At 39.5% G+C, this 12,520-nt stretch overlaps 1 protein-coding gene across 3 annotated transcripts in view; it reads right to left on the reverse strand.

Moving 5' to 3' along the window:
- OSBPL9 (oxysterol binding protein like 9) overlaps window positions 1–12,520 on the reverse strand; it is a 65,964-nt gene that overhangs the window by 36,047 nt on the left and 17,397 nt on the right. For 2 of the 3 annotated variants that reach the window (XM_076340217.1, XM_076340216.1), the window contains exon 4: window positions 3,121–3,197. In XM_076340217.1, the coding sequence (XP_076196332.1) occupies window positions 3,121–3,197 (77 nt within the window). Of the gene's footprint in view, window positions 1–514; window positions 592–3,120; window positions 3,198–12,520 lie in introns of those variants that run through there. The other variant, XM_076340218.1, reaches the window with a different exon arrangement.

A 12,520-nucleotide genomic window follows, 5' to 3' on the forward strand; every position in this document is an offset into this window, starting at 1 on the left:
AATAATCCTCCCAAAGAACTCATTTTACTTTATTGTCCAAATAAAAAGGAAAGCAAAAGAACATCAAGTGCATGAAGTGGCGTTTTGTTTTAAATGTTAATTGAAGCCAGGGCGTGTTTGTATACAACAGGCTCTTGTAACCGGATGAAAGCATCCCTCTAGGCACACAGGGCGCACAGAAACTCAGCGGCACTCCGGTAAGGTATCAAAGCCATTCCCGGAGACTCCGCGAGTCCCCCCGCGCAGGAAGCCCGTGCTCGCCCTCCCCGCGGAGCTCCGCTCCCCGGGGGCTGCCTAACGCCGATCTCTGCCGCCTGTTCCCCGGGGCTGCCCCGAGCGGCCGCCCGGGCGGGGCAGGGCAGCGGCCAGAGCCGCTCGGCCGCCGCGGGGAGAAGGCAGCGCTCGGCTTCCAGTCAGGGAGGCGCCGCGGCGGGTTGGGGACCTGCCCCAGAGGGGGCACCCGGCAGCCCTGACACCTGCCCCCCCCATCCGTCCTTCCCTCCCCCGTACTCACACCGGCCATTCCTCCGCGCGGTGCGGTGCGGCGAGGCGTGCAGAGCGGCGGGGCTGGCTAGCCGCCCACCGGGCCCCGGCAGCGCCACCTCCGGCGGGGGGAGCAGCGGCGGGGAAAGGCACCCCGCCGGCTGCAGCCACGGCCCCGCCGCGCGCATCACGAATAAGGCGGCCGCCTATTGGCGGGCGGGCGAGGCGCGCCCCTCCCTCCGGAGAATGGCGGTCACCGGGAGGAGGGACACCCCGGCAGCGGCGGCCCCGCCGTGAGGGGAGGCAGGCCGGCCGGCCGGCCGCGGCGAGGGTGGGAGGGCAGGCTCAGCGCCGCGCGTCCTGTCACTGAAACAAAAGCCGCTGTGCGGAGCGGGCGAGGCCCCTCGGGCAAATAGCGGGGCGGCGCTGCGCTCCGTGCCAGCCCGGGGTGCCCGGGAGGCGGCTTTGGGGTCATCCCGTCAAAGACACCGCTGGCTTCAGCAGCGGCCGAGTCGAGAGCACGCTCGTAAAGCCCAACAGGACCTGGAGGGCTACCAAAACCGACGGGTTTCTGCTTGGAGAGGCACCCAGTGCTCGCCCTGCAGGCAGCCTCCCTAACTTCAGCCGGGCTCAACAGAGCTTGTTCATTCCGCCTGCACATCCCACTCGTGAGGCACGAGCACCCTGCAGCTGGACAGTAATTGAGACCATGCTTCCTAACTCATGAAAGAAAGATATTTTGCAAGGAAGTATAGTCTTGTTCCATTGCTAAATCAGTATCTGCTCAGCGGCTCATGTCAATGAAGATGGCGAGCCTTGACAGTTCCTGAATTGGGGTGTAAGTGAACAGTATTCCAGCTAGTCCAAAAATAAGGGCCTCAGAAACAAAAAGGGTACATGACCAGCACATTGAAGAAGGTTCTTGAAAATGAATGGTGAGCACACAACAGTGGCCCACAAGGTATTACACTCAACGCTGAACATATTTAAGAGGGATGAGGATATGTTTCTTAGCAATCAGTTCCAGATTTTTAATTATTCCCCCAAATATTACTAGATAAATTACTAACTGAGGGGTTTTTTTATCTAAATATGCCTTACTTATTTGAAAAACTCCTGGAACATGAACAGGTTATGTAACGGGAAACAGTTCCTTTATTAGCTGCAATCATGAAATCTATGTCTGCCAATAAAACTACAATCACAATTTCTAGAGAACGTGGAAGTATACATTTTGATAAAACCACAGTATATTTTGGTGTTTCATTTCTGTACTCTGTATCTCTAAGCCATAAAAAAGTCTTCCAGGTGGAGAAAACTGCACAGATTACTTTTACTTCATTTCAGACCCTAAATAGGACTACTTATGTTAACCTATTCACTTTATCTCTCTGAGGATAGAATGGGGAAAGAGGCATCCCTTGGGAGGCAGCTCAGCCCTTCTAAATGCGTATGTTGTCCTCTAGATAATCTCTGTCTCCTCACACCCACTGCAGAGCAGATCTTTTCAGCCTGTGGTCAGCTACTGTGTCCAGATGGAGAGATTACTTCTAAAATATCCATGACATGTTACTAGGCATATAAAGCTGATTGTCAAACTTGAATTTTTATCCAGGGATCTGCTATCCACTAGAAAATTTGTAGTGGTCTTTAATAAGTCAAAAAAAGTTGAAAACCATTGTTTAGCAGGAAATTAAAGCAAATTGACTAAGATAGCACAAGTGCCTAAAGTTGGATGGGATAAATTCAGGCTTGTTCTAACTCTTTAGATTGGGCAAATGTCATCTAAATCAGTCTTTATAAGCTGCTTATCTTTCTGTGATATTAGGGATTTTAATGTATCTTTCTTTACACAGTGTCGATCGTTAAGAGACCTAATTCTCTTGCCGTACTCCAAAAGCATACCAAACCTTTACTCAACACAAATAACGAATACCTGTTTTAAGATTTCTACACTGTCATCAGACTCCTTTGTGGCACAAATCAAGTATGAGAAAATCCCTTTCAAGAAGAGTTTGGGTTTCTCTCCAAGGCAAAAATAAAGGATTAGCAAGCCTTATAGTCATGTCCAAGTCTCGAACACTGCCAGAAACTGATCTTAGATAACTAGTGCTAAGAACCATCCTCAGTCCAACCATCTGTTTTCAGAACCAGAACACTACCAATATCCAGCTTACACAGTGGATTCAAACATAAGCTATTTACCATTTTTCTCACCCAGAAAGAAGTTCAATGCTGCCGTCTCATTTTAATTTCAAAATTAGGTGGTGTACAAGCACACAACAGACTTCCAGATGTCTCATTCTGCTTGACCCAAAAAGGAATAACTCCCAGTTTAACAAAAAACAAACAAACAAAAGAACTAAATGTGCAACGATCAGTCTGGTACCACCAATAAAAAATTTGAGTTAACAAAAAGAAGTCACTTTTCATGATGGTAAGACAAGAAAATAGTAACAGAAAGACTCAAACCTAATCTCAGGTACCTATACTGATGTCATACTGTATCTGACTGTATAGGCGATAGAACAGCCAGATGTTATACAAGATATGTTTGATAGTAGCAGTCATGCCATTGTATTTCATTGTTTTGAAAAAAAGAAAGTAAAACAAGTTAAAAGTGAAAGTGAAACTTGCCTGAAGCTGGAGGGTATGGCGGAGAATGGTGTCCTCTAAAGCATGAATCCACTTCTCTCTCTCATCAGCATCTCGAGCTGAAAAAGTATTCAAAAGATATTGTTAAATTATATGCAGCATACTAAAAGCCATAAGCAAACAGATCTGATGTCCTCACTAAATATGGAAATTAAACCATACTATCTCTGTTAAGTCACCATGGACATAATTCCACAGTTGTCTTAATATCCTGTTTATTTTTCTGTGGTTACAGCTCTGTAACACTATTGTGTTAATCTACTCTATGGTACTGGACAGATGTTTTAAATAATCATGCATGCAAAAAGCTTTATGCTTTGATAGAAATTTTATTCTACTAATGACTCTGTACCATATATGTCAAATTAAAAAAATTAAATATAAATATAAGAATATGATAAATAGAAGAAGAGTTCTGCATTATTGCTATTTGTGATTATCTGTTCCTTGTCCGTCTTTAGGGGCATACCTGAGAAGAGTGTTTGCACAGACATTCCTCACTTAATTCATTAGGTAATTTTTAAATTTTCTTAGTTAAGAGAAGCTGTTCAACCTGTAATAAATTATCCAGTAATTCTACTTCAGTGTGGGCACAGTAACTTTGAATAAGTTAGCCTTTCAGGTATGGATTCATAAGACAGGACAAACACCAACTCTAACAGGTCACCAGCGTGAATAATGAAGCACAAAGAATAATCTGAAATATATAATAAACATTTTTTAAACTCAAGACAATCCTACTCTAAAACTGAATAGAACCTGAATCATATGTTAATGACAACACACACAATAATGTTTCCATACTTCTGCAACAGACCACCATACAATTTTAATTAAGAATCCAAGTCAGCAAGTAATGACAAAAGAAAATGATTATGCTTCTCAGTTGCAGATGGTGATAGTTAAGAAATCAATATATTAAGTGATGATTAAAGGGGGCAGTGGATGGCCTTCAGGACTGGGGGGGACAAGGAAGAGAAGAGGAGCTGGAGGATGAAGACCAGACCAGACCAGACCAGACCAGACCAGACCAAGGACTATCATGGCCTTTTTTTGTTTTCCTTTTTTTTTTTCCTCCAATATTGCTTTTCTTCCCCCTTACCCCCAGTACAGACATGCCACCTTTACTTTGCTAGTTTGAAAGAGTTCCTTGCTGTGCTCTAAGAGTGTTTAAAAACCACAGGAGCACGGTCAGTAGACTCCAGGTGAAGAAAGAAGAGAAAAATCCACAGTCATTAAATAGACTGTAAACAAACTGGCCCATATATGGATTTAGAATAGTTATTGACAATTGTTTCTAGTTCCTCATTCAAGTGGAAGGTATTTAAAAGAAACAGGAAGCCTGCTAAAAGCAAGGAAAGCTTAAGTGAGCTAGTACCTATTATGAATCACAGAACTAAGATTCTTATCTGACTTATTTGTTATGGAGTTCAGAGGAAATAGCTGTAAGTTATACTGAAATGTAGTCTCCGCCTCAAAATGCTTTGTTTTCAATGTTCCCTTTCTCACCCTTATGTTTCCATTGCTTTTATTCTTTGGAATTCTGCAGCTCAAACCCATCCGTACTCAAAACTACCACAGGTCTTCCAAATATGTTAAATAAACCCTCCTTTAGGAAATTATTTATTACTTTTTCACACATCCGTTCCTATAAAGGGTATTTCATTGGCCAGAGGAAAGGATGAGAGAAGGAGAATCAGAAATCCACAGGAGAATCTCTCTCTTATGCCCCCCTGCCTTTAGGAGGAGGAAGCTATAGATTTTCTGGACTCCCCAAAGACGACCCTATCAATATCAAGATAAACATACTGCATTGTTTACTTCAGTATATATACACTAATTATGTCAAATTAACAAAACCATCAGGAAAGAATTGACAATTTATGTGTTTGTGAGACATACGTAAGAATGTCTTTTTAATATAGAAACTTGCTCCAAGTCTAACTGATGAGGTGGCCTCTCAAAGTAGTGGGGCAAAACTTCCATTACACGCAAGGTAAAAGTAAAAGCCTAGTTTGAAATCTAGCTATTTTTTTTTAAAAATATTTTTAATAAAAAATATATTTTCCCAGTTACTACAAGTGAATCCCTATTCATTGTTCTTTTAAAATAGTAAAGTGTGATCAATCGCCACAGGTATTCTGGTAATGATACCATTAACCCACACAAATAAAAACTACACACAAGGGAAAACGACTACCCAAAGTGCTCTCATATGCACAAAGGAAGCCTGTAGGAAGAAGTTAAAGTAATTAAATGTTACTTGGAACAGCAGGTAAATAACTTTCCTGCAGGAACTGCAGCAAGTATTAAAAAGCTGGATTTTGCCATCTGAAATACTCTCAAAAACTCATTAGAAAGAACTTATAACTTACAGGGGTTCCTCCTACTAGTTCTCTATATTTTAATTGAAAAGCTGAAGTAGGTGCTGAGGACAAGTTTATAATGCAGTCAAACTAGAGAGGATGAAGGAACAGAAACCCTATGAACTTTGCCCAGATGACTGCATTAAGCCAAATATATTTTGCAATGTGCAAATTATAATTTTTCTTTTCACATTATGTACACACATGCACACACAAACACCCAGTTCTTTTTTCACAGCATAGCTTACACTTTAACACTAATTTCAATTACTGAATTAGTCAATTAGAATCAGGTATATTTTCCTCTGACAGTAATTTTAATGCTTACTAGGTTATTTGGTTCTGCTTACTACGAACACGCCCCTTTGCCTAGTCCTGACAGACATATTAATCAAGCTTATGCCTCTTACACCAGTCACCACTGAACAGTAAACATATAAAGTTACCTGTGTTATATTAATCTATCAGTACTTCAAATGTATCAATACTTCAACTTTTCAAATGTGTGTTCAAAGTGACAGTGGTTAACATATTTCAATGTGTGTAAGGTTTCTTGGGTTTGTTTTCTGTTTTTCTGTGGTTTTTCCATCAACCATCTCCCAGTCCCAAAGAACATCTCACTGGGAAACGGGGGTACAAGTCACTGAGGAGCTAGTAATTCATGGGATACAAAAATCCTGTGTTCAAGTTTTTTGCCCACGATTATTTAAACTAAAAAAGGAACAATTAAGCTGCAGACCAGTGAATGAATCCTTGTATTGCAACAGACTTCCTATGACCTTCCATACTGCCAGCAAAAAGAGGTCACTGTATTAGTTAAATACTAATCTCAATATACAGTAGCCCATTAATAAACATTATCACATTAAGACTTGTATATGAAGCACTAACAGAACAGAGAAGGCTTACAGCAACAGGGAAGACCTAGAAACCAACCAATCAGAACGGTTCAAAAACTGAACTGACCTTCCCATGCTCATAAATAAACTAAACTTTTGAAGCTTCTGTTCCTCCAATAGCCCTTCTTATAGCTCTTTCTACCAGGGTTCAGCAGAAGGAAAAAAGCTGTATTTTTTCCTCATATACTAGCCATTGCAAACTTATGGCATGGCATGATCAATCCTTAGGTAGAACACATGAATCTCATCAACCCTGATACTAAGACAGTCTCGGCCACAATAAACCCAGGAACGCTGCCATGAGAAGACCACTTACTGCACAGAAACACAAAGCATTGTAACCTTTTAAGCACTCTCTGTTCAGGACACTGGTTTAACTTTCAGACCATCTATCATCAATAGCAGATCCTCCTGGCTCTCCTCCATACACTCTTTTAAGAAAACCATGAAGAAAACAGTAGGATGCAGTTTTTAGTAAAGCAAGCTGTGAGAAAAGTTATATTAAATCTAATCAAAATGGCTGCTGTGAGATTAGGTGCAAGTCAAAGCTCTCTAATGCTAAAAGCAATTTAGAACTGAACAGCTGCCAAAAGATCACTGATGAAAAAAAATCAATGGGAACATTCAAAAAAGAGATTAGCCAACACGCTCAGAAACAATTTATGGGAAAAATCTACACACAATGGTCAGAGATCATTATCCACCTATCTGTAGGGAAAGCTAGATAGCCAAGCCGTTTTTCATTTAAAGAGGGCAACTTCGGCCAAAGAAAAAGCTCTAATATCTTTTCAGCTAAAAAGGTTGTGATGCACACTAGGTAATATCCACCCTGCATCAGCAAATGCTGGAGCCTTTCTTCAGCAGACAGGGGACAAGACTGCCTTGCTCATTAGTCCTGTGTTCCTGTCTCAAGTACCCTGAGATCACTCCAACCTTTTTCATTATTTGATCAGGCTCCATTTTAAAGTTAATTCCACCCCCCCAATTCCTATGGGAAAGCTACTCCAGAATTTATTTCTGCCAACATATTTGGGATAAGGCAATTATTATCTAGCCCAAGGAAATTCACTAGTATCTGTGCTTATATAAAAATGGAGGAATGGTATCTGGTCCCTCCTGACACAAAACTTCTAGAAAGAGAAGAAGGGTAGGGGGCAAGAGAGAGAAACAAGTTACATTTTCCTAGGCTGACTCCAGAATAACAGTATTACAAAAGACAAATAAGAAACACTGAGACACCTACATGAGAAATATCTGGCATTTAAAAAACATAAAGGTGTTACTTCAGTTGTTTATAAGTGATTCAAATGTTTTTGCACTAATTAGAAAAAGAAATTAAATAGAGGAGCCCACTACACTACATGAATATTCACTGTGGTTCTTAGTCTGATGGGTTAATGCGATATTCACCTTGTCAGCTGAAATTCAAATTGTACTAGGGCATCAACTATCCACAAAAATATGAATACTGTCTGCAGTTGAGAGAACAGTAATAGTCCCTGTGCTTTTCTCTATTTTAACTGCCAGAATCATTAACTCAGTTTTTACTGCAATTTACCAGTGAACATTTGCACATAGAACCAGCTAAATCCACATAGAGCTATATATTCACTGCTGTATTCAAGAGGTTGGAATCATTAATGGCTGAAACATTGCAAATTTACCATGATTACATCAGTTAAGCTACTGTTACATTTTTCTAGTAGAACTAGTATTTATGAGCTAGATTACAATTTGTTCCCATATGCTTAACCTTTCACTCCTCTGTATCTATAGCACATCCTTTGAAAGGTACCTGTATAATTTATTGTGACATCTCGGGCATGCCTGAGGCAACCACGGGGTACTTAACACAATCACAGTCCTATTTATGACTAGTTCAGAGAAGCACACTTGAAAAGTATATAATTGCATTACAGTGAGATTTAATATGATCATGTTTTTAAAGACGTGCATTTTTTGCGATCTGTCTGGTTGAGCTTATTTGTAAGATATTTTAACATCCATTTTATACTAAAAAAATTTCTGAACTCTTTCCTAGAGGAGGTGCCAAGAAAGAAAAGCAATTATTTTGCCAAGGAGAAAATTATAGAATGAAAAAAGTACTAAAGACAAGAATCACTTCTACTGAGGAATTTCTGTAATTCAGAAAAATGGTATTTTACAACTCCTAAAATAGTCCCTTACCTCTGAATTTCCCAAACTGCCAAGCCAGATATGGCAGGGATTTTGAAAAGTTCTATTCTATGAGGATAAGGCGGCAAATGAAATGCAACTATATTAAATGTTCTCAGCCTCTATTAATTTCCCAAATAGAGAATAAAGTTTGTAATTTAGAGTTCCTATAATATTTACTTTGTTGTGAAGAGATTATATGTGTTTATATAACATATACCAAATGTTAAAGTACAGCATAAAACAGATTACTTTTTCTAGCCTAAGCTTGATAGCATCTAAAGATTAGATACAAACAAGTTTAACAACTCTGCTCCACGACACAGCATTTACCACTAGCATTTCTAGGTCATGCACAGCAGTACTTGGAAGACAGAATATACAAAACATATCACCTCAGAATTACCATACTGGTGCTTTTTTTTTTAATGTGTGCATCTACATGGGCATCAGGATGAAAGAAAAACCTCAAGAATTAGTTAAAAAAAATCACTAGATTACTTATAAATACACCATACTGTCACAAAGTGAAATGCATATTTTATTTTCATTCACTGTGACCTACTTACAGGCAGAACTCGGTAAAAAAAGTCTATTACACCCACAGAGTCAATAGAGTCAATTATGCAGCCTTCATTCTGACAAAACTTCCACTGATTTTTATGCAAAATTTCTGTATTTTCTCAGCCAAGTGCAGAACTAATGTAGTATCTTTACAACAAATAACCAGACGATAGAGGTGAAATTCTGACTATATTAAGATCGATAGGATTTTTGCCACCAATCTCAATGGAAAGAGATTTTATCAGTAACGCCCAATAAGGTGGAAAAGTCACACATCAATGGGCTGTTCCGTGGATAAATAAATGTCTTTTTGAAGTCCCTGAAGGCCTTTCAAACCATAGGAAAACATGCAAGATGAAGCAGGGTTTCATACAAGCCTACCAAAATACTATAGTTTCGTTGCTTACAAATACCCTTCTACCACATGCAGCTCCCACATCTGTCAGTAGGCTGAACATAGTTTCAGTACGTTATTTCCTCTGTATCATGATTTTGGAGTTGTCACAATCATTATTCTCCCTTCTACTAATCCTTCTCCTGATGCCGTTCTCTACCCGCACATATAAATCAACCCTCATTTTGTTCTGCAGGTGTTTGACCAGTCTGCTCTCCCTGTACCTACTGAAGATTCCAGTGCAGTCACAAGAGAGAAAGTCTAACCTTGTCCAAAGAAAAAGCATCAAATGGTCTCCTGTGTACAATGTATTTGTAAGATCAATCTGTGATCTTGAGAAACCAACTAAACTGCTGTTTCACTGTTACCTAAGCTCAAAAGCTTTTTTAGCAAGCTTTATAATCAGCCCATAAACATACCTTCAGGTGGAAACTTGTGTGACAAAGGAAATACACAAACAAGATGCTATTAGTTGTCTCTGGGAATTCATACACAACGTGTAATTTAGTAATTAAACATTTTTGAATGTGGGACAATCTGCAAGTATCTGGGTTTTCACTAGAGAATGTCAATATTTAAATATTAATAATAGCAACACTAAATAATGCTTTATATAGTGTATTCTGTGGAAATGGCTTTCAAGGTATGTTTGCATCTAAAGGCCTTTGCAGATCACACTGAACTAGCTCAGAAACTACTAGTTTAAGGTAGAAACCATATTTTGGCTTGAACTAAAGAAAAATAAAAACAAAAGAACAAAAATATAACCGTTTTCCTTAGTCAGTAATATAGTTCTCAATTTAACAGGTCAAACTCAAGTTTATTGCTACTTGGAATTCCTTGTTAAAACAGAAGGAAGAGAGTGTTGAACTTCTCAGTATCCCTCCCCTTCTTATAGTGAGACCTTTTCTGACCATTTCTCCCCTTTCAAAATGCCTTTTTCTCACACTGACAAAGCTCATCTTTCCAAAATAGTTGCCATGTATCATATATACAGTTGAGATAATAGATTTATATTGATGCCAAAAGTAACAAGCAATAAATATGCTGTTTCTTCCAGAGGAAGGAAAAAAGAAAACAACTGGACACATCACACAGATACTGTTTCAGGGTATTATTTTCTTTGCTAATCTCAAGTTTAACATACAGTTCGAAATCTGCTACCTCAATCTCAAGAAAAGGAAAACCAAGAAGTGTTTATATATGACCATAAAAATTGAGTGCAGATAGCCCCATTAAAAGGCATACTCCTGGTATGATTAGAAAATAGACACTTATAACACAGGATGCTGCGGATGCAAGAAGGAACTGCATGAAACTGTAAAAGCACAACCACGCACCATTCTCTGCGCTCTGGTCACAAGTGCCAACTGTTCAAAATATTAGTGTAATACATGAGTAGCAAAAAGCAGGTAGACAGAAGAGAGAGGAAGACAGAAAAATCATACTGCAAAAGCTAAACCTAGTTCTGGTTCACAGAGGAATTTTTGCAGTTTTGCCAATCAGGAGAAGATGAGATGCAGCCCAGAACTTTGTGCAGCACAGGTCCGGTCAGGATCACAATGCAGAAGTTACATTTGTATTATGAAAAGGGAGGAGGACAGGTAGCACAGCTCTGATGGAAATGTATGAAGAGACAAGGCTGGAAGTTTTACATAGCTGCTCATCCTCCTCTGCAAAATAAAAGCACCGTTGAGCATAGCATAGAGGAATTCACTGTTTCAGCATTACCAGAACCCCAAAAGGCCATGAAAAATGTTAGCTTAGGGCAAACGATGCAGTCACAGCAGTTATAAACTTCGTTGAGGAAACCAGGACAGACCGAGATTTCACACCAAAATCTCTTTCTAGGCATTTTTCAATATCAAATTAAAAAAGCTCTCAAAACTTTTGGGGAAAAAGGCTGCAATTTATGAATTGTTATTTAAATTGGGTAATTTGATAGACTAAAGTGCCTCTTTATACCACAAGGGCAATCAGCTTCCTGTCATCTATTTGGTGGACAATGCTAAGGGTTTTATAGAAGACAATAAATATTGACTATTTCCCCAAGTAGTGGTGAAATGCAGGTCTAAAGCCATTATACTTAATTTTGATACCTATTACAAATACTTAAAATCTCAAATTCTGATACTGCTCAGCAACTAAGGCCTTTGTGGATCCCAGTATATCCTTAGTAATAGCTGTGTCCCACATTAACAAAAATTCCCTGCTTTTATAACATTAAAGCAACCTCTTGCTGTGCGTATCTCATTCTTTTCTCAGCTGGAACGGTAGGCAGTCACAAATCAAGCTAGAAACTGGGGCAGGATGGGGAAGAAGGAGAAATCTACCTTTACCAGCTGACAGCTTTCATGTAATAGGAGAATAAGTTGCACAGCAACATTCATGCATCATTTCTCAGACACTTTTGTGGCAGGAATAGGAAAGACAAAAGCTAAAGCAAAATCATCTCAGATCAATGCACTGGACTGCTTCCAATCTTTCAATCCATTATTACACAAAACAGTGGAGAGAAGACTGATCTGCCTTCCAAGGAACTGTGCTGCAGGCTGTAAAAATAAGAGTTGGGTTTTCAGGTAGGAGTTTAAAAATCTGAATTCTTGTTTCTGCATACAATGTGTGTTTAGTGAAGTATTTCAGTCCAAATAAAAGCCATTATTGCTTCAGGTTAGACAGCAAATCAAATATCAAGAAGGCAACAATACCCTTGATGGACTATCTTGAACATCATGTTCCCACTCTTCAATTTAAGCCACAAGCATCCTAGTGAGCAGAAAGAGCAGCTAAGTGATATGAAGAACTGACTTTCCAAATGGAAAGAGTTTATAGCTAGGTGATGATATGAAGATGTTAAAAGAAAAAAAAAAACCAAACAAAACCACCCCACAGTGTTTGAAGGTTATGGAACATTTAGAACAGGGACATGTATTACAGCAAGAAAAAATATATTATCAAGAAAGAGCTTCCTGACAGGAGGTACA

This window comes from Aptenodytes patagonicus, chromosome 5, assembly GCF_965638725.1.
Source record: "Aptenodytes patagonicus chromosome 5, bAptPat1.pri.cur, whole genome shotgun sequence".
NCBI lineage: Eukaryota > Metazoa > Chordata > Aves > Sphenisciformes > Spheniscidae > Aptenodytes > Aptenodytes patagonicus.